General features: G+C 42.7%; 1 protein-coding gene across 1 annotated transcript in view; it reads left to right on the forward strand.

The window, feature by feature from the left end:
- Positions 1 to 20,758, forward strand: part of ARHGAP42 (Rho GTPase activating protein 42) — a 279,187-nt gene that overhangs the window by 157,868 nt on the left and 100,561 nt on the right. Inside the window, exon 4 of the mRNA XM_089775741.1 lies at positions 18,791 to 18,862. Coding sequence (XP_089631867.1) covers positions 18,791 to 18,862 — 72 coding nt within the window. The remainder of the gene's footprint in view (positions 1 to 18,790; positions 18,863 to 20,758) is intronic.

Here is a 20,758-nt window from a genome sequence, read left to right on the forward strand (position 1 = left end):
CGACCAATTCAGTGGGACTACTTACTGTGGGAAGTGGCTCATGCCCTAAGATTGTCCGTATTTTGAACCAGAGGACTATGTTAAACAAAGTTCCTAGCATGCTTTGTCTCAGGAGTGAGCTTCCGTTGTTGATACAAAAGAACCTGCCTCTTTTGACCATCAGGTCACACAACTGTGCTAGGTCTTTTCCGGGAAAGAGAGCTGAATTAAGTGTGAGTGGTAGAAGGTCGTGTTTTTGGCGGATTACTAATTTTGAATTCTGTTTCCATTTTGTATGCCTAGTTAAGTGTTGTGAATGCTCAGATCTTACTGTGGTTTCCTTTTAAAATAAATCATAACTCCTATCGTTGTCAGACATTCAATAAATAACATTGTAATGGAATACGTGTGGAAAGCACAGCTTTTATGTCTAAGACTTGATGAAGCCTCATATTAAAGAGACATTATGTATCAGCCACAAGTAGTCCTGTGGCACCTTAGAAACTAACAAAAATATATTGTACCATGAGCTTTTGTTGGAAAAACGTATGTGGGCAAAACCCATACTATATATGTTTGTTTTGCCCAAGAAAGTTCATGATACTATATATTTTTATTAGTTTCTCAGGTGCCACAGGACTACTCATTTTTAAAGCTCCAGACTAACATGGTTACCCCTCTGAAATTATATATCAGGACTCGTGGTTGATATACATTACAGTTTAGGTCAGACAAATAACTTATTGTTATATTTCTTCAGTGTCAGTCTGAGGTGTCCACACATGCTTCAGATGGTAATATTGTAATAATCATGCTAGTACAGGCAGTCCCCGACTTACGCGGATCTGACTTATGTTGGATCCGCACTTACGAACGGGGCTTTTCTCACCCCGGAGCTCACGGGTGGCGAGTCGCCACCCGTGACCTCCGGGGCGAGAAAAGCTTCTTCCGGTCTCCCTGGTCTGCTGGGGGGGGGGGGGGTCCAGAAAAGCCGCTGGACCCCCCCCCCCCCCAGCAGACCAGGGGGACAGGAGCAAAGCCTTGGAGCACGCCCGCAGCGGGACAGCCCGGGCGCGCTTGGGCTGTCCCGCTGCAGGCATGCTCCAAGGCTTTGCTCCTGTCCCCCTGGTCTGCTGGGGGGGGGGGTCCAGCGGCTTTTCTGGACCCCCCCCCCCCCCCCCCGCAGCAGACCAGGGAGACCGGAAGAAGCTTTTCTCGCCCCGGAGGTCACGGGTGGCGACTCGCCACCCGTGAGCTCCGGGGTGAGAAAAGCCCCGTTCGTAAGTGCGGATCCAACATAAGTCAGATGCTGGCTTGAACTAGTTCATTTGTGAATTATTGCTCTACACAGATCATCACTTTTTCAAGATAACCACATACCAGTTTGAAAATGGGTGGATATCCCGTGATGCAATGTTCCACTAGTAGGCTTTCTGCATTCTGGAATTTTTCTTATGGTACAATTTTGGGTGTCTAATGAATTCTGGGTCTTGAGAACAAACTAAACAGTTGGCATGATTCCTTTCCTAGCATACCATAAATCATCGGCTTTAGGAATGCCAGCATAATTTTTAAACTGCTGTCAGGTTGCACGGATGAAGCGCTGCTGAATGCCACAATCCTGACAGTTAATAATACAAACAGGCTGCACCACCACTGTTGGATAGCTTTGGATGGGTTGGGACACAGCCATGATGATACTGTGTAAATACAGATAGAAGAGGATAAAATCCAGTATTCTTGAAAAATATTTTACAAGCATAGCTTCATTCAGTGGATTGCAACATCTGGGGTCTATCAAGCGGGAACAGGTCTAGGGGCAGGTGTGCAGGTTGATTGACCTGGTCACCAGTTGTCAGTGGCATCAAAGTGCTATGTGGCTTTTTTTGTTTTGTTTTTGTTTGTCATTTTTCCAATACTGGTGACCATGCCAACAATGGCACAGTGTTGCTTTTTGTTTCAGTTTTTCAGACATTTACATCTGCTTGTACCATTTTGGGGAGCATTGGGAGATAAGACACTTTCTACCTTACTTCCCCTCTCTATTAGACTCCAGTACCAGTATTGCATAGGTGATGGGATAAGATGATTAGTGGTAAGTGAATCATAGAATCCTAGGGCTGGAAGTTACCTTGGGAAACTATCGAGTCCAGCCTCCTGCCCAAAGCAGGAGCAACCCCAAGTAAATCATCCCAGCCAGGGCTTTGTCAAATTGGGACCTAAAAACCTCTAGGGATGGAGATTCCACCACCTCCCTAGGCAACCCATTCCAGTGCTTCACCACCCTCCTCATGAAATAGTTTTTCCTAATATCCAACCTTGACCTCCCCGACTATAACTTGAGACCACTGCTCCTTGTTCTGCCATACGTTACTACGAAGAACAGCCTCTCTTCCATCCTCTTTGAAGCTCCCTTCAGGTAGTTGAAGGCTGCTATAAAATCTTCTCTTCTGCAGACTAAATAAGCCCAAGTCCCTCACTCTTTCCTTATAGGTCATGTGCTCCAGCCCCCTAATCATTTCAGTTGCCCTCCGCTGGATCCTCTCCAATGCGTGAAGGGATGGATGTGTGAAAATGTTGTAGAGATAGTAATTGCATGTGCACGCCCCCTCTGCCACCCGTACCCAAACCACCACCCTTGCCAGAGTTAGAGCGGCTTGATCAGCCAGGGCAGCCTGGATCCCCACCTGCCATTGATGAGGCAGCCTCTCTACCACATCCCAGACCACCTCAACCCTAAAGCCACCCTGCCGCAGTCTAGCTCTGAGTCCCTCCTCACACCCCTGTACTCTACCCTCTTTTGCTTTGAAGAGGTGCTGGTCCCGGTCCCAGGAGTAGGGATGTAAATAATCCCTTTTCAAATGTTAACTGGTTAAACTATGGCTGTGTCTACACTGGCATGAATTTCCGGAAATGCTTAAAACAGAATAGTTTTCATTATAAGTATTTCCGGAAAAAGAGCGTCTACATTGGCAGGCTACTTTTCCGGAAAAGCCCTTTTTCCGGAAAAGCATCTGTTGCCAATGTAGATGCGCTTTTCCGGAAAAGAGCCCCGATCGTCATTTTCACAATCGGGGCTTTTTTTCCAGAAAAGACTACTTGGCTGTCTACACTGGCTCTTTTCCGGAACAGTGTTCCGGAATAAGGACTTATGCCCGAGCGGGAGCAGCGAAGCTTTTCCGGAATAGCAGCTGATTTTGTACAGTAGAGCGTCGTTGCTTTTCCGGAAATTCAAGGGCCAGTGTAGACAGCTCGCAGCTTATTCCGGAAAAGCGGCTGATTTTCCGGAATAAGTGGCCCAGTGTAGACACAGCCTATGTGTTTATCCAGTTAACCAGTTTGTTGCACCAGCAGGGTGCCAGTTAATCAGTTACCCTAGTAAGCATACTGGTAAAGCAATGCTTCCTGGATGACTGGATAATCAGTTACCCCTCTACATCCATACCCAAGATTTCTTCCTCTGCATTTGCTCTGCCGAACATTTGTAGATCGTGGCATTCCAGTGACCACTCCTCTTCCTGGAGGGCAAGGATGTCTAAGACCTACTGCTAGGACCATATGGAAACAGAAGCCGTAAGTATTATAATAGTATGTGTCTTATGATGTGTGAACTCACTTCACACTGGACTTATAAAGAGGAACATCTATGCATCAGCATTTAAATGAGGAAGTGACATCTGGAGAAGTACAGAGCGTGCAGGAGAACAGAGGCTAGTCCAGGTGTGCTGCTATGCTATGCGGGATAGTAGTGGAAGACCATCTACATGTTTGGTTAGTCTTTAAAGTGCTACTGTTGTTTTTTAAGTTTTTCCTGTTACAGACTAACTAAGCTAAAGTGGATTAATTAATTAATGCAGGATAAGCTGTCAGTTGGCTTTTGTGGGTACAACCCACTTCTTCAGCTGACTGGAGTATTAAAAGTTCAGATCCAAGAATAAATAAGGGAAGGGTGGGGTGGAGGGAAAAGGGAAAAAAAAAGAAAAAAATATGAATTGGATTGTTCAAGTTAACAAGAAGCTGATAAGAGCAGTTAGCACCTCTATAAGTACCCATTGTTTGTTTGGTTAAGTCATTAGGATGTGGAAGGTAGTGTGGGAGACAGCCAATATCTTTATTCATTCCTCTCTGATGGGAATCAAACTTGTAAATGAAGTTAAGTTCTAAGGCTACCCTGTGTATTTGGCTTGTGGAATTGACCTGGAACAACAAGGTGACTTTGAGATCCATTAATGAGTGCCTGGGCAGGTTAAAATGTTCTCCAACAGGTTTCTCTGTGTTGCCTTTTTGGATATCAGATTTATGTCCATTAATTCTTTCCCATAAAGACTGTCCAGTTTGGCCAATATACATGGCAGTGGAACACTGCTGGCATTTGATGGCATAGATCAAATTAGTGGATGTGCAGTTAAATGAGACCCTGATCAAGTGGCTGATGTGTTTGGTTTGGAATGACTGTGATTTGAGAAGGGAATGAGAACAAAGGCAACTTCCATGGGGATAGTTACACTTTTGTAACCTTGCTGACTTCAGGGCAGGGTTGGGGAGAACAAATTTTTGCACAAGAATAGATTTAGGTTCCTTCTGCTTTTTCACACCTGGATAAGCAAAATCTTCTTTACTTTCCTCCCTGGTGAACACATGAAAGGGAGCTGGGGAGAAGCAAGGTCTGTATGCATCCCCTTGATCCTTCATCCTCGTAAACAAACCCCATTCAAACCTGATGTTTCCTTTGAGATCTTGATTTTCAATTAAATCTTTTTGTTAAGGGGACAGAGAACACAACAAGGGATAGCTCTGTTATGTCTTACTCATTTAAAGGCTGAAAGTGCAGGTGACTGGACTAGATGACCTCTAAAGGTTCCTTCCAGTCCTGTGATTCTATGATTCGAATTGTGGAATAGCTAATGAATACACAGCCGTAGATTCCCCTGGCTCTCTAGCTCCCAAATTATCCGAAAGCCACTTGATGATAGCCAGAACTCCCACACCGGGCCCCGGGTCTTGTCAAACATCTGTGTAAGAATTACCCAGATGATCTCCCAGTTAGATTTTACTATAGAATTTCTTCAGTTTGTTGGATTCATATCACTCTCAGATATAGAGAGTAAAGATAACAAAGGCTTCTCTATTCGGATGCACCAAGTTATCACTGAATCCAATGTGACAGAGTGTTTCCCAGATATTGAAACTGCATTACAGCTGTATTTGTCACTAATAATCACTAACTATAGCTGCAACTGTTTCTTTTCTCTTCCAACAAGGGACAAAAATATCCTCCCATCCACCATGGCTCAAGAGCATCTCAGTGCTTTTTCCCTTTGGAACACTGAGAATGAAATGGTCAGATCTTTGAACTATGACGACATCATTCGTGACTTTGCCACAGCTAACATGGGAAAAAATTGTTCAAATCTAGTGAGAGTAGAATAAATGTGTTAATTTTACATAAAAAAGTACCTAGATAAAGTATGATTACTTCTTTTTTTTTTCAATATGCAGTTCATACTTAGGCTCTAGCCTTAGGCCTCTCATATCTGGCCCTGCTTCTGCCCTTGCAGCAGGTGGTGAGGCTAAATACTTCTGCCAGAGACAACTGGTGCCTACAGGGGAGCGAGGGCAGGGGAGAGAGGGGTTGTATAATTTAAAGCCCTCCCAATAGCTTAAGTCATGCCTTCCCCAGGCACGCCTCCAAACTCACCTTTGGTGACCCTGCCCTGCAGCTCCCAAATGTTAGCTCTTTATGGAGAGGCCAGGACAAACAGCTGCAGGGAAGGAGCTGCTGCTTTAGCTCCTTAGGAGAAGCAGCAGCAAAAGCAGCTGCTGTGCTTGCCGCTCCCAGCTGTTTGCCATTGCCTCTATCCATGGCCCAAGCTCTCAGCTTGTGGGCTCTAGCTATTGCTGTGCATCAAGGGGGTCTGGTGGCACCATGTGACTGATTGGGGCTGGCGAGTCCTGGCAAAAATTGAGGGGGACACATGGAGTTACATGTTCCCCCTAACATGTTACTTCTGGCTTCTGTCCAGCAAGGGGGTGCTCTTGGGATTTAAGGTCCATGGGGCAAACCTTGTAGGGCTCAGAATTTTGCAGGAGTGGAGGTAAGGCCCCGGGCAGGCATCTCCCACAGGGCTGAAGCCACAAGATCCCCCATCCTTCCAGAGTTGAAGTCTTTAGTCCCACCACCCTGCAGTGATACTGAACTCCTGAGCTGTGGCAGGCTTGCTCTGATTCTAAAACTGAAAATTGTTGTTTGTGGCTTGGATGGTCAGTAAGTTTGGCCACACCTGGTATATATTAATAACTGGCTTGCTATGTCATATTATGTTATGTAGCTAGTTAATGTTGGTGAAGGAACATTATCTCTTGCATTTCTTTACTATCTGTAATTTTTAACAGTGTAGTCATAACATGTTTTCTTTCTTTTAAAAAAATTGTTTAATGTAAGAAACTAAAACATCTAATATTTTATTTCAGCACCACATTAAAAGTCATGGTAGATGGAAAATTAAAATTAATATGCACTTGTAAAACATGTACTGGAAAAATTGGTCTTTGGGCCATTTATAAACATTTCTACCCCTCATTTGTGAGTGATTTATGAGCACTCTCTTGTGGCAATTTATAGGACCCACTTGAAATAGCAAAAAGGGAGTGAGAGGCAGCTTAATATTTTGCTAGATTTAGTATATTGAAGTGTTTGACCTTGTGTGGTATTTTTAAGTCCTGCCTAAAATTGTGTTTATCTTCTAAACTGTGTTTAACTTCAACATCATCTGATTTTCCCTTCTCAAAACATAGCTGAAATAAAGGGTAACATTTATAATTTTTTCCAAGAAGCTTAAACAACATTTATGTTAATGATGTATTGCTTGATATTATCTATTTGCAGCTATGAGAACGCTTATGATAAAGATTGGATATATGTAAATTCTGTTTGTAACAGTTTGACAAGTATGCAATTTTTCACATTTAAAGTCTCTGAAAAATATTTAAGACATTTTATAGCGCTACTGGATGATGTAAAATTAGGTTTTTATATTCATTATAATATTTTTTTCTGTAACTTTTAAGGCAAAAATATAGATAAGATTATATTATGAGTGCCGCATTTTCATGATAATACTGTTGTGTGTAATTTTATTAGACATGAAAAACTTGCATGTTAACCCATTATTTTTATTTCCCTAACACATTCAGGAAGTATTGATGAATTGCTGTTCAAACACAGTGCAAGCTGACAGAAAGATGATTCTTCCCTAAGTGATTATAATGTAAATTTTAATTTGGTTTTCTGCCACAGTCATCCATTTTAGTGACAAGTATTTTTGTTAATGAGAGTATTTTTATAGAAATGCATGGCCTTGTCTGAGAAATGCATTTAAATTTACCTTTTTCTAGACATCTCAAATAAATTTGAAGCAAGTTAATATTTTGTCATAATTCAGGATGCATGAGTCATTAAACTCTTCAGGGAAAATCTCTGTTTTGAAGTCCCAGATAAAGATTTCCTTTCTTGTACAGGAAGTGGATAATATGATGCAATATAATGTAGCATATCTCAGGAAAAAATGAAAGTTTTTTTGTTAAACATGAAGAAAGCATAAGAAGTTTAATTTCATGGCATTTTACTGGAACTGAGATGACTTGGGCTCAGTTCCCTGCTCTGCCTCAGACTTGTGTGCTCTTGGGCAAGTCTCTCATTCTCTCCCCCTCTCCATTAGGGATGTGAATGGTTAACCAGTAAGCATCACCCTAAATAGGTAATAGTTTCAGTTAACTGAGTGAGGATCTGGAGCCTCTCCCTTCCCACCCAGAGCAGAGGGATTGCTCCAGTCCTGTGGGATCCATCACAGGCAGACTGGAGCTGCCTCTATCTGTGACAGGGCTAGTCCAGCCTCCCTGCCTGTCTGCTGCAGGTTACATGTTAGCTCCCCAGGTGCAGGGCCGGCACAGATTATTGACCTGCTCCTGGGCTGCTGAGCCCAAAGAGCCAGCTGCAGAGCTCGCTGCAGACGTCTCCTCCCCAGGAGCAGGGCATGGGTGAGTGTCTGGCCAAGGGTGAGGGGGCAGGAGCAGGGTGCAGGTGGGTGTCTGGCCAAGGGAGGATGGCAGGAGCAGGCTGGGGCTGCAGGGCGTGCAGGGTCTGGACAGCACTTACTTGCTTTTTCCACCAGCACTGCTCTCAGGCTCTCTGTCCCAAGCATAGCTTCCTGCTGCTCCATTGGCTAGATTCTGACCAGTGGAGTAGCAGTGGGATCCCCAGCCTGGGATCTGGCCACAAACAGAACCCGTTCTTGAGGTGCCTCAATGGGATGGGCCCTGAGACATGTCCAATGGGCCCCCTCAGCCTTGAATCCACCACCTGGCGGTAGCCTGGAAACAACAGCAGCATCCTGCTCTCATCGCCTCCCCAACTTGGCTGGTACCTGCTGGTCTCCAGAGTCGAGTATCTCTTAGGCAGGATCTGCAGGCAGTGCTGGAAGAAGCGTATGTGCAACTCCTAGTCCCCAAAGGCCAGATGCTCCACAGTCATCTTAGTCACTCAGGTGATCACCAGGGGGGAAGAGGGAGAGGCCTCGCAGCTCCTGTGCCCTGCCTTCCGGAGCACAGGGAAAGGTAGGGTGGATAAGGAAGAACGTGCATTGCTGTGGGGAAGGGAGGAGCAGCATGCTCACGCCAGATCCGGCATGGAGCCTCAGGGCTTCCCTCCCTGCCCCCTAGGAAGCCAGTGCTGTCTCCAGTCTTGCGGGGGACCACGATGCTGGATCACCAGCACAGACTCCCATTGTGGGCGGGGAGGGAGCAAGGGGGGTTCGACCTCGAACCATGAGCAATGTTTGGCTCCCAAGTGAGCCATAGGTTGCTAACCCTGCTCTAAGTAGTGCAGGTGCTGAAACCATTTGAATCTGCTGGGTAAGCATGATTTATTCACAGGATAGTGTAGGTCAGGGCCTGATCTAAGGCAGGAAGTGGTAAAAGCCTTAGGTCTAACATCTGAGGGAGCACACTGGAAGCGGATAGAGTACAGCTTGTGCTGTGACCATGCCAATTACCAGATGCAATGGTTTTAATGAGTTTAAATATATAGGAAGTTTTAAGAGTCTACCTTATGTAGTTACTTGCTCTTTCTTTGTAAATAAAAATTAATTTAAGTACCTTTTCTAAAGATTAATTCTGTAATCAGTGCTTTAATTTTTGGGCAGTATATACTGTGTTCTTCCTGCATAATAAAATGATCGATCCTTCATTTAAGTGCAAAACTCCTCTGTGGATTCATGACCAGCATTTATAGAATGATATATAATGTGTTCATGTATATGTGTGTCTTAAAAAGTAAGTTTCCTAAATGGCTTCTGATCTGAATTTTTGAAAAATTGTGAAAAACTGAAAAGAAAAGGTTGGAATAGAAGAGGTTAGTAACAATAACTACATGCGTAGATTACCAGAATAACTATGATTAAATGATTTTGTGCATGTGTATGTGTATACACACACATTTACCTGTGCTGTTTACTAGAGGCTATCAAAAATGTCAGTTAGAATTTTTGGTGGGTTTTTTTGGGGTAAAATATTCATCCTTTTTTTTTCTGATACGTCTAGTACAACTGTAAAATTTTGCCAGTGTATCATTTCCCTATTATCTCTGACTATTGTACAGTAGGGGTATGTCAGACTACATTCCTCTGCCGACAGAGGCTTGTAAAATTGGCTACCCGACATAGTCAATGAAGCCAGGAATTAAATATCCCTGGCTTCATTAAAATGAAAATGGCCGCCGCGCTGTGCCGGCTCAGCTGATCGTCAGCACAGCACGAGTCAAGACGGGGATCGGTCTACAAGGAAAGCCTTTGTTGACCTCCCCTGTAAACCTCGTTTCATGAGGCATAAGGGAGCGGTCAACAAAGGCTTCCCTTGTCGACCAATCCGCGTCTTGACTCGCGCGCTGTGTCGACGATCAGCTGAGCTGGCACAGCGTGGCAGCCATTTTTATTTTAATGAAGTCGGGGATATTTAAATCCTGGCTTCACTGACTATGTCGGGTAGCCTATTTTACATGCCTCTATTGGCAGAGGCATGTAGTCTAGACATACCCTAGGTTACTGTGAAATTTCCTTCTCTTGTGTAAAATGTGCTTAGCTACAGAACACAAACCAAACTGTATTGTTTGATCTGTGTTAGGGGAGCTGTTACTAAATATTAATGGGGAATAGACAGCACAATACTCAAGAACCAATCAATAAAAGATTTAAAAGCTTAGGGAAAAGAGGCCTGCTTTTTAATCTAATGTTCTTAGCAAACCATTATAGCCTTACGAGGTTATCCCTCTCTTTGCATTTCTTTTATCTCAACCTCAGCACCATACCTGAGCAAGGAAGGGCATATGAGCTTTCCAGGAAGTGAGATGCTATTATTAAACTGGCACATTGAAAACCCTAAATGATGCAAAACTTGAAATCTTTTTGGATCATTGTAAATGTTTGCAGTTGATCAGTAATTGGGAAGAGTTTCTATCTAGGGGTATGTCTACACTACCACCCTAGTTCGAACTAGGGTGGTTAATGTAGGCAACCGGAGTTGCAAATGAAGCCCGGGATTTGAATTTCCCGGGCTTCATTTGCATATTGCCGGGCGCCGCCATTCTGAAATATCCGCTAGTTCGGACTCCATGCCCGCGGCTACACGCAGCACGAACTAGGTAGTTCGAATTAGGCTTCCACGAGGAGTAACGGAAGTTCAGAATAGGAAGCCTAATCTGAACTACCTAGTTCGTGCTGTGTGTAGCCGCGGGCACGGAGTCCGAACTAGCGGACATTTAAAAATGGCGGCGCCCGGCAATATGCAAATGAAGCCCGGAAATTCAAATCCCGGGCTTCCTTTGCAACTCCGGTTGCCTACATTAACCACCCTAGTTCAAACTAGGGTGGTAGTGTAGACATACCCCTAGATGTTGTGGGGACCAGGAGTTAGGCACTTAGTTTTATGGCCTGTGATGTTCAGAAGGTCAGACTAGAACACAACAGTCCCTTCTGGCCTTGGAATCTATGAAACCCCGATGCCATTGTACTCTACTGCAGTGGTCCCCAACCTGTGGAGGTTGCCGGGCGCCAGGGGGTGTGGCCATTCGCCCGCCGGGCGCCAGGGGGCGGGGACAGGGGCGGGGCCCCCCCATAGCCGCGCGCCCCCCCATAGCCGCGCCCAGGGCTGGCACCCCCCGCCCCTCCTCCAAGTGCCCGGGGCCACCTCCAAGGGCCGCGCCCCCGGGGCCGGCGCCCCCTCCCCCTCCAAGCGCCGTGCGCCCGGGGTCGGCGCCCCCCCTCCTCCAAGCGCTGGGGGCCTGGGGTCGGCGCCCCCCCTCCTCCAAGCGCCGGGGGCCGGGGTCGGCGCCCCCCTCCTCCAAGCGCCTGGGGCCGGGGCCGGCGCCCCCAAGCGCCGCGCGCCCGGGGCCGGCGCTCACCATGCGCCTGGAGCCGGCTCCGGCACTGTGCATGCGCCACATGCCCAGGGCCAGGCCAGCTCCGAGCACGTGACGGGCGCACACGAATGCCCCCGCGGGCGCCATGGCGCCCGCGGGCACCGTGTTGGGGACCATGGCTCTACTGCATGATGATGCCATTGTACTCCCAATTAATTTCAGGGGAACCAGCTCTTTCACCACTGAATTCTGTTTCTACCTATTCAAATGATTGACTTTAACCAAATGCCTCTGTCCTTCTTGCTTCAGAGCATAAACAATCACCAGCTGTAAACATAAGGTAAGCATCATGTGATTCCCTCTCCTGTCATCCATTTCCAGACAAACAGAGGCTAAGGACACCATTCCTACCCATCGTGGCTAATAGCCATTGATGGACCATGAATTTATCTAGCTCTTTTTTGAACCCAGTTGAAAGTCCTAGTCTTCACAACATCCTCTGGCAAGGAGTTCCACAGGTTGACTGTGTGCTGAGTGAAGAAAAACTTCCTTTTGTTTGTTTTAAACCTGCTACCTATTAATTTCATTTCATTTCTCCTAGTTCTTATAGTATGGGAACAAGTAAATAACTTTTCTTTATTCACTTTTTCCACTGAAAAATGCAAACCCCAGTCATTTTTATTGCCCTTTTCTGAACCTTTTCCAATGCCAATATATCATTTTTTGAGATGAGGCAACCACATCTGTACGCAGTATTTAAGATGTGGGCATACCATGGTTTTATATAGAGGCAATAAGATATTCTGTCTTATTTTCTATCCCTTTTTTAATGAGTCCTAATGTTTTTTGCTTTTTTGAGTGCTTCTACACACTGATGTTTTCAGAGAATTATCCACAGTGATTCCAAGATCTTTCTCTTGAGTAATTGTAGCTAAATTAGTCCCCATTACAGTGTATGTATAGTTGGCATTATGTTTTCCAATGTGCATTACTTTATATTTATTAACATAAAATTTCATTTGCCATTTTGTTGCCCAATCAGTTAGTTTGGTGAGATATTTTTGAAGCTCTTTATAGTCTGCTTTGGTCTTAACTGTCTTAAGCAGTTTAGTATCATCTGCAAATTTTGCCACCTCGCTGTTTAACCCTTTCTCCAGATCATTTATAAATAAATTGAATAGGATTGGTCCCAGGACAGATCCTTAGAGGACACAGCTCTGTTCTCTGAAAATTGACCATTTATTCCTACCCTTTGTGTCCTGTCTTTTAATCAGTTATCAGTCCATGAAAGGACCTTCTCTCTTATCTCATGACAACTTACTTTACTTAAGAACCTTTGGTGAAGGGCTTTGTCAAAGACTTTCTGGAAGTCTAAGGATACTATATCCACTGGCTTCCCTTTTGTCCACATGTTTGTTGACCCCTCCCCTTAAAGAACTCTAGTAGATTAGTTAGGCATTATTTCCCTTTATAGAAACCACGTTGACTTTTCCCAACAAATGTTCATCTATGTGTCTGACAATTTTATTATTTACTATAGTTTCAACTAATTTGCCTGGTACTGCTATTAGACTTACCTGTGGAATCAGTGAGAACTGTCTTCAAGTTATTCCTTAACTACCTACTATTGCATTTTTTGCCTCTTTCCATGAACCATGGGGTACCTGACATTATCAAAGATAAGATAGTGGACATGATGGGCCACTCAGTCTGCAGATGCCTGTATTTCTAGATGAGTATATTAACTGTGCCTTTCTTGTAAGGGTGTTGAATGAATTGTTTGCAACTTGCTTTGACATTCTTGAATTAAAAACATTATATGGATGTTAATAATTATTGACTTCATAGTTTTAATTTGATAATTTAGATTATCAAATTACTGTACCCTCAATCTCAGATTTATGGGTGTTCAGTCTTTTGGTGGTATTCCGTCCATTAATGTATACATACTGTGGCAAGGACCCATCTTTCCCTTGCCAGCCATTGTACTTCTCCTCCCTAGTGAGATGGGCCTCAGGTAAAGCACCCCCTAGCTGCTGCATCCAGGCAGTCAGCCTTCCCCTTAGCAGAGGTTCTAGGCTCATTGTCTTCCCTTAAATCAGGGAGCCCAGCCTCTCCTCCTGGAGCTGCTCACTCCCCTGCTGTCTCTAGCTTTGCATCTCCGTGTGTGTGTTTGCCCACTCTCCCCCAACAGGCAAGGGTTTAAAAAGATCTCAGGCAGCCCTCAAATGGAATCAGCTGATCTTAGCTGGTCCGAGGTATAGCCCTGTCTCGGATGATCCTAATCTATCTGAGCCAATCCCTTTTTAACTGATCCTGATTGACCAGCAGTAACCTACTTCTCATTAATTGAGGAGTAGGCCCTTTACCCTTCTAGGGCTGTCTTTTCCTACTCTGTCTATTGTAGCCTGTCTGGTTTGGCTTTGTCACAATACATCTCTATATATAGCTTTTAGACATACCTGTTACAGTGATAGGTCATCCAAATCAGTGAAGTAATTTTAGAAGTCAAAAAGGAGAATTTGGCTTCATTCTACAAAATGAAAGAGATTACTTTTTCAAAAGATTACATTTTGAAATACAAGATTATTACATGGAAAATCCTTTAAGAAACATTCTTTGAATAAATCTTAGATGCTCAAAGCACTTCCCATCGGTTTTCACCATTAGCTAGAACTAGGGATGTAAGCATCTAATCACTTCCCCCTCTTGCTGCCTCTATCACAAATAGGTAGCAAGGTGAAGGAAGAAGAGAGGGGGTGCTGGTACTGGAGGGAGCCAGCTTAAAAGTCGGCTCCCCTCAGCTCCAGGTCCATGGGAGGAGACAGGGGCACAACGGCAGCCAACTTTGAAATGTACAGGTGTCCCCTCTGGGACTCTTGTACGTTTCAAAGCTGGAACACCACGTGGTGCCCCGGGCGAGTGGGGATTCCCCCACTGACCCTAGGCTCCATGCGGGTGCTTCACCTTTGAGCCCCCGCGGGGGACCTTTGTACATTTCAAAGTTGGAAATGCTGCATAGAGCCCAGGGCCAGCAGAGAGTCTCACTGAACCTGGGCTCCACACAGGCGCTTCTGCTTTGAAATGTACGTTTCAAAGGTAGAATGCTGAAATTCTTATTGACTAATTGACTAGTCGATGGGAATTCCATCAACTTTTCGATTAGTTAATCAAAATTTAACATCCCTAGCTAGAACATATATTTATTTATTTCGACAGTTTGAGATAGATGGTAATGTAAGAATATTTTTTCTCCTCTCTCTCAGTATAGTGTAATATAGTATATTGGCCACTCGGTAAAGGAAAGTTCAAAGAAAGGTCCAGAGCTTTATTTGTACAGATCATGTCATATAGGCATTACTATTGCAAAGGGACACATTTTGGAGGATTACTGTAAAGATTATCCAGTGCTTAGTCATGCAACTAAGAAATGAGACGCCAAAACAAGCCAACTATAACATAGTGTAATTCCAGTGATAGGAATCAGTAATGAAAAGAAAATAAATGTGTAAGGCAGAAGTTCTACCAGCTGTATATTTATGGTTTATCAAAGCTAGGCCAGCAAAGTCCAATGGAGATAGACAGGGAATCTTTACACAGCTAAATGCCTGGTTCCTGTAATGAGGTCTGTTGAATTGCATCTTCCAGGATTTTCTCCAGTAATTCATTGGCAGGCTTTTTCTCCCCAACTAAATATTCTTTCTGGGCTTCTCTAATACATAGTTTTGCCAGGAAGAGGATTGCCACATCAGTTGTCTGTCATTAGAGGCTTTCTCCATTGGGACTAACGTGCAGCATTCTGTCTATACATCTCAACTTAGACCTGGAAATTATTTGTATATTTATTTAAACGAAAATATTATTTTAATTTCTGACTATGCCTATTGCTCATTTCAAATAATAAATGCCTTCTTTATGACTCTATTTCCTGGGCATCTCCTTAGAATGCCATAGGATTGTATATAAATTAGTTCTTTAAGGATGTCTACTGCTGGGACCCTTTTGTATTCTGAGATTTCACAGCACAGAATTTGCAGCAAATGATTTGTGCTTCATAAGTTAAACTGTCGGTTAATAGTAAAAAGTAAGTTTCTCTCATTTGAAGGTTGTGAAGGAAGCCTTTAAAATATGAACTGCTTGAAGTGGTCTCCTGAGTTCTCCTGAGTTTGCACGCAAACCACATGAAAGTGACAGCTCTTGAGTGTTGGGAACAATCTCCTCATTCATGCAGTTCAGCATTAATGCTGAAGACAAACAGTGATCATTTATGTCAATATTAACATTTTTACTGATGGTTATAAAGAAAAACATTCATCTTGTGTGTTTATAGTTGCTGGATGCTGCAAAAGATATTGAGACATTGGAAAAATGTTGCAAATGGTTGTTAGACAGTAATTCAAGTCTTCACTCAAAATCTCAATTTCCTTCCTTGTGAGAATAGGAGAACAAGAGATACATCCACTCTAAAGTGCCAAAAATCTCAACAGCTCCTCTTGTGCCAAAATTAAAACTACCTTCCTTGTTTTTATAGATGCTAAAAAAGCTCCAGGCGTGTTCTGCCCAGCTGTCAAGACCTCTAGGTTCCTCCTCACAAATTGCATGGAATAAGTTATGTCCCTGAACTGGGTTTGGTGAAACATAGGTTCTGTTCCTGGCTGGGCTACAGACCTGCTATGTGACCTTGGACATGTCACTTCACCTCTTTCCTCGCTTTGCCCTTGTGTGTCTTGTCTAATTAGAATGAAAGATTTTTGTGACTTGGTCTCTCTGGCTGTGTGTTTGCACATTGCTTAGCACATAAGGAGCCAGTCTCAGTTCAGTTCTGTAGTTATTAGAGATGTGAAAATGTAATTGTGTATATGGTTACATACAAGGCCCACCCCCTGCACTACTGCCTCTGTATCAGAGACAACAGCACGGGGAGCCGACTAGCTCTGGCGGAGGTGCTCCCTTCCACCCCTCCCCCGGCATTGCTGCCTCTCTAAAAGGCAGCATCATTGGGGACAGGTCGGAGCTGCCTGCCCCCACATGCAACCACTGACTTTTTTTCCCCAGCAGTTACACAATTACTTACTTAAATGCATTTTAACTTCTTTAGTACTTAATACCTTAAATACAAATAATAAATGAGAAAGTCAGTGAAAAATGATAGTGCTGGGAACAGCATAACACTTAATTCAATATCAAAACTAATAAGATAAAAATATTTTATAGTACTGCTTGTCATCTTTAATTCAATAAAAGCTCAGTGGCATAGAAATGCACCCTGATGATCAACAAGGCACAGTGTATGCAGGTGATGTTTGATGCCTAAGACTCCTATTTTTGTTTGTCTTAGTTCTATTATGTTTAACAAGTTTGCAGGACAGCCTATCCTATGTTAAACCAACAAGGACCCTATGGCACCTTAAAGACTAACAAATTTATTTGGGCATAAACGTTCATGGGCTAGATTTTATTATTTAGTCTTTGTCATAAACCTTATCAACTGTAGTGTCAATTTCTGTATAGTTTTCAACTTGGTCAGTTTGGGCTACCGCTTCCTCAAACTTATCAAATGCAGCTAGCTAGTATTGCCTTACTTTTTCTAAGAAGTAGCTCTGGCAATGAGGGTTTGCTTTTTTTCCTCAAGCCACCTTCTGTCCACAGGGGCCACCTGACTGAGGCTACGTCTAGACTGCCGCTTTCTTTCGGAAAAAGATATGCAAATTGCACACTGCAATTTTTGTACCTTTTTCTGATTATTTTTTTTGGAAGAGGCTTTTTCAAAATTTGGCCCAGCTACACTGGGCCAAATTTCAGAAAAACCTCCTCTTTCAGAAGAGTCCTTATTCGTCATAAAATGAGGAAAACTGGGCTTCCGAAAGAGCACGTCTGCTCTTCTGCAAAAATGCCAGAAGAGCAGACGCGTTCCCTGAACGCAGTGGAGTTTTTCCGGGTATCTCCGGTATCCCAGGAAAAACTCCATAGTCTAGACATAGCCTGAGTGACTGAGCTTCAGAAATAACATCTTAGTTTTGAAAAAATGTGTTTTTTGGATTTTTTTTTTATTATACAGATTATTTTGTATGGGCAATTATAGCCTTTTGGGAAGCTTTCATGCTGTAAAAGCACTATCTTGTTGCTTATTATGTAAATGCTACCACAACTTTCCACGTTCATATCTGTCTTATTCATTCATGTAAGCTCTGCTCATATCTCCCAACCTGCCAAGATCCAAGCGTGGAATGGATGTAAGTGGTAAGGAGTAGAAATGGGAGGAACAAACAATTATTTATGCAGAAAATAATTTGCTGCTAATTCCTTTTAGAAAAAATAACTTTGTGTAATCAGCTTTATTATTCTTTACTGTAGAACCTCAGAGTTACAAACACTTCAGGAATAAAAGTTGTTTGTAACTCTACAATGTTCTTATCTCTGAAGTTTAAACTCTGACTTAATACAGCTTTGAAATTGCTGCTTTCCCTTTATTTTTCTAGTAGTTTACATTTGACATAGAACGGAACTGTATTTTTTTGTTTCTCCCACTGTTGATTGTGTACTCCTGCTTCCAAATTTGGTTGCCTAGTCAGGTCATAATTGTGGTGTTCATAATTCTCAGATTCTAGTGTATTTCTGATGTGAATAATTTATAAAAATGATGAGATGTATCTAAGATTGAGTATAGCCTTTTTCCTCTAAGCGGTATTACATGGCAAAAGATGAATGAATAAAGATGGTAAAAACATGAATTTATCTTTCTTAGGCAAGGCTTAATGAGTGACTTACTTGCCACATAACTCCTTAATTTTGAAGTGAAATAAGATTTAAATCTTGCACAGGCATTTTTGCTTGCCTTATGCAGTGGGGAAGTTTTGCCTTGAATAAACAAACAATGGGGGCAAAAAAAAAAAGCTATCACTAGCATGTTTAGATATTCAGAGGGGATTACTGTTCACTTGTACACATAACTAGTCTATGTAAACAGGTTCCTACCATTATTACCTTTGTCTTCTCCCTAATTCCACCAGATGGTTTTACTTCCATTTGTGGCATCTTGTCTGAAAATAGATTGTAAACTTAAAGTTCCAGGAAAAACAAGTACCAGGAATCCCGCACTAGTCCTTTTTATTTATTTTAAACTGACAAATATAACTGAGTTTTTATTATTTATGATGCTTCAAAATATTTGGGGAAATATTTTATAGTATACTTTATAAATGTTAAGAAGTTTTTTTAGGTGTATCCGTGCCTGTACTCTATTGTGAAACCTTCAATGACAAGTGTGATGAAACCTTTGGGTTTTTATCAAGTTTGTAGATTAGCAAAGTTTGATTTACTATAGTACTTTCACTCCCAACTTTCTGCAAATACTATATATGAAAAGAGGTATAATTTGAATATTTATGTTCGACTTTTCAGATCCAGAACGCCAATGATGTGTTAATAGCACCTCTGGAAAAGTTTCGTAAAGAACAAATAGGTGCAGCAAAAGTAAGGAACCAGTTCTTATTTATTTGATATTTGCTTGAAGTTCATACTATGTCACTTGATAGGTTATACACATTTTAAAGAAAATATTCCATTGTTCTCATTGAATTTATGTAGTGGTAAATTGGACTTAGTTCTTTGCTTCAGTGGAACGGAACATTTTAGAAGTGACATTTTAAGGTTCTGGATATATTGCATACCTCAGGCACTAAGAGAACTCCTAGTTGTTGCAGCAAATCTTTCATATCCTTAGTTACCTTATTTTTTAGATATTTAGGTTTAATTCAATCCCATCTGGAAAACAAAAAAGTAACTGAGAAATAATTGAAATCATTCAGTTTTGACTTGCTCACTCTCTTATATGCATTGTGAACATCTCCAAAGACCTTGACAAAACTTCCTGCTGTTTTCGTCTGTTCTGTGCTCGTTATCTGTTTGCTGCTGTCCTCTTACTCCCAATGTCTGTGTTTAGATTGCAAGCTCTTTGGGATAGGGACTGTTTACTATGGAGTTTTTACAGAGCCTAGCACAATGGAGCCCTGCCCCCATCCTGCCTCTTCCTGCCCCTGCTCTGCCCCTACCCAGTCCCCATTCTGCCCCTCCCCATTGACCCCTACTCTTCCAAGTGACACCAGGAGCCATTAGGCAGAATGGGGCCTGTAGCTGCTGCCAGCCCCTATGCCATCCAGGGCTCATGTTCCCCTGAAGCACAGAGCCCAGATCAGCTGCCCCAAACCATCCATTGGATGGGACAGTTCTGCCTTTGTCAATGATTTAGGCTAGCTAAATAGTTATCAGAGTAGTACATAGTGGCTGCAGCAAAGCTTAGTATTGAGTTTAGGCCATGTGGGGACATATTCAAGAAAGGAGTGTCCTAGGTGTGCTCTCAGCCTAGAAAGTCCTATTTCTTGCTCAATTCTAGATAGAATTCTTAAGGCAAACAGGAACTCTGCTGAATAGTTGCTTTGGAGAGTCTTAAAGGGTACAGGAGCTCATAATATGCATAATTCTGGTACAAGCCACTGGTGTCTGAGTATATGTACTGCTTCTGAAATAGTGCCACCTTTATTTAAAACTTTGCCAATAGATTATCTGGGAAACCCTTCCATTTTAAATCTTGTTTTAGTTTCAGGAAACCATTCTAGTTAAGTTTAGTTCTTATATAAACAGCATGACATGGTGGGCCAAGAAAATAGACAGAAGGGCTTGCACTCTTCCTGCATCAGAGCAGAGTCACATGAGGCGAAATAAATATGATGAGAGGAGAAATGGATGAGTGATAATGTTTGAGTGTACTACTCTAATGAGTGTACAAAGATGGAGAATCCTCTGTACAGAAACTAAACACATGTTTGGAGCAAATTCCTGCTGTGAACTTGTGGTCATACTTCTGTGGACAAAGAGGATGTTTTTTCTTCACTTGTATTTGATATATTGGCAGCTGCATGCTTTTCTCACCGCACCTATGTCCTACTATGGTAGGACAGAACATGGTAATTTGTTTTTAACTATGCTGCAAATAATAGAGTTTAATGTCATCTAAAAATTGTTTCTATTTTTAGCAGTTTTCATTCCTACATGTACTGGAAGTTATTTGATTGTTTGTGTTCCTATTTAATTTTTGTAATAATGGAGCCTCAGAGATGTAACTGCATTTTCTGTAGAGACTCACTGTGTTGTTGACAGGCGTTCTGTCTGGAAAGGCTAAACAAGACTCTATCCAGAGGTCATTAACATGGCTTCTTCCTCGGGTGCAGAAGTCATTGCAGAGCAATTTGCAGCACTCACTGTCCCCCTTTAGATTTATGAAATCATCGATTTGCTAGACAGTTAATACTTCTGTGTTTGGAGATTGCTCCCTCCGTTTTTCTGTTTCTATTAACAGTAACACTAACCACT

Source organism: Pelodiscus sinensis, chromosome 1 (assembly GCF_052426305.1).
Source record: "Pelodiscus sinensis isolate ZL-2025 chromosome 1, ASM5242630v1, whole genome shotgun sequence".
NCBI lineage: Eukaryota > Metazoa > Chordata > Testudines > Trionychidae > Pelodiscus > Pelodiscus sinensis.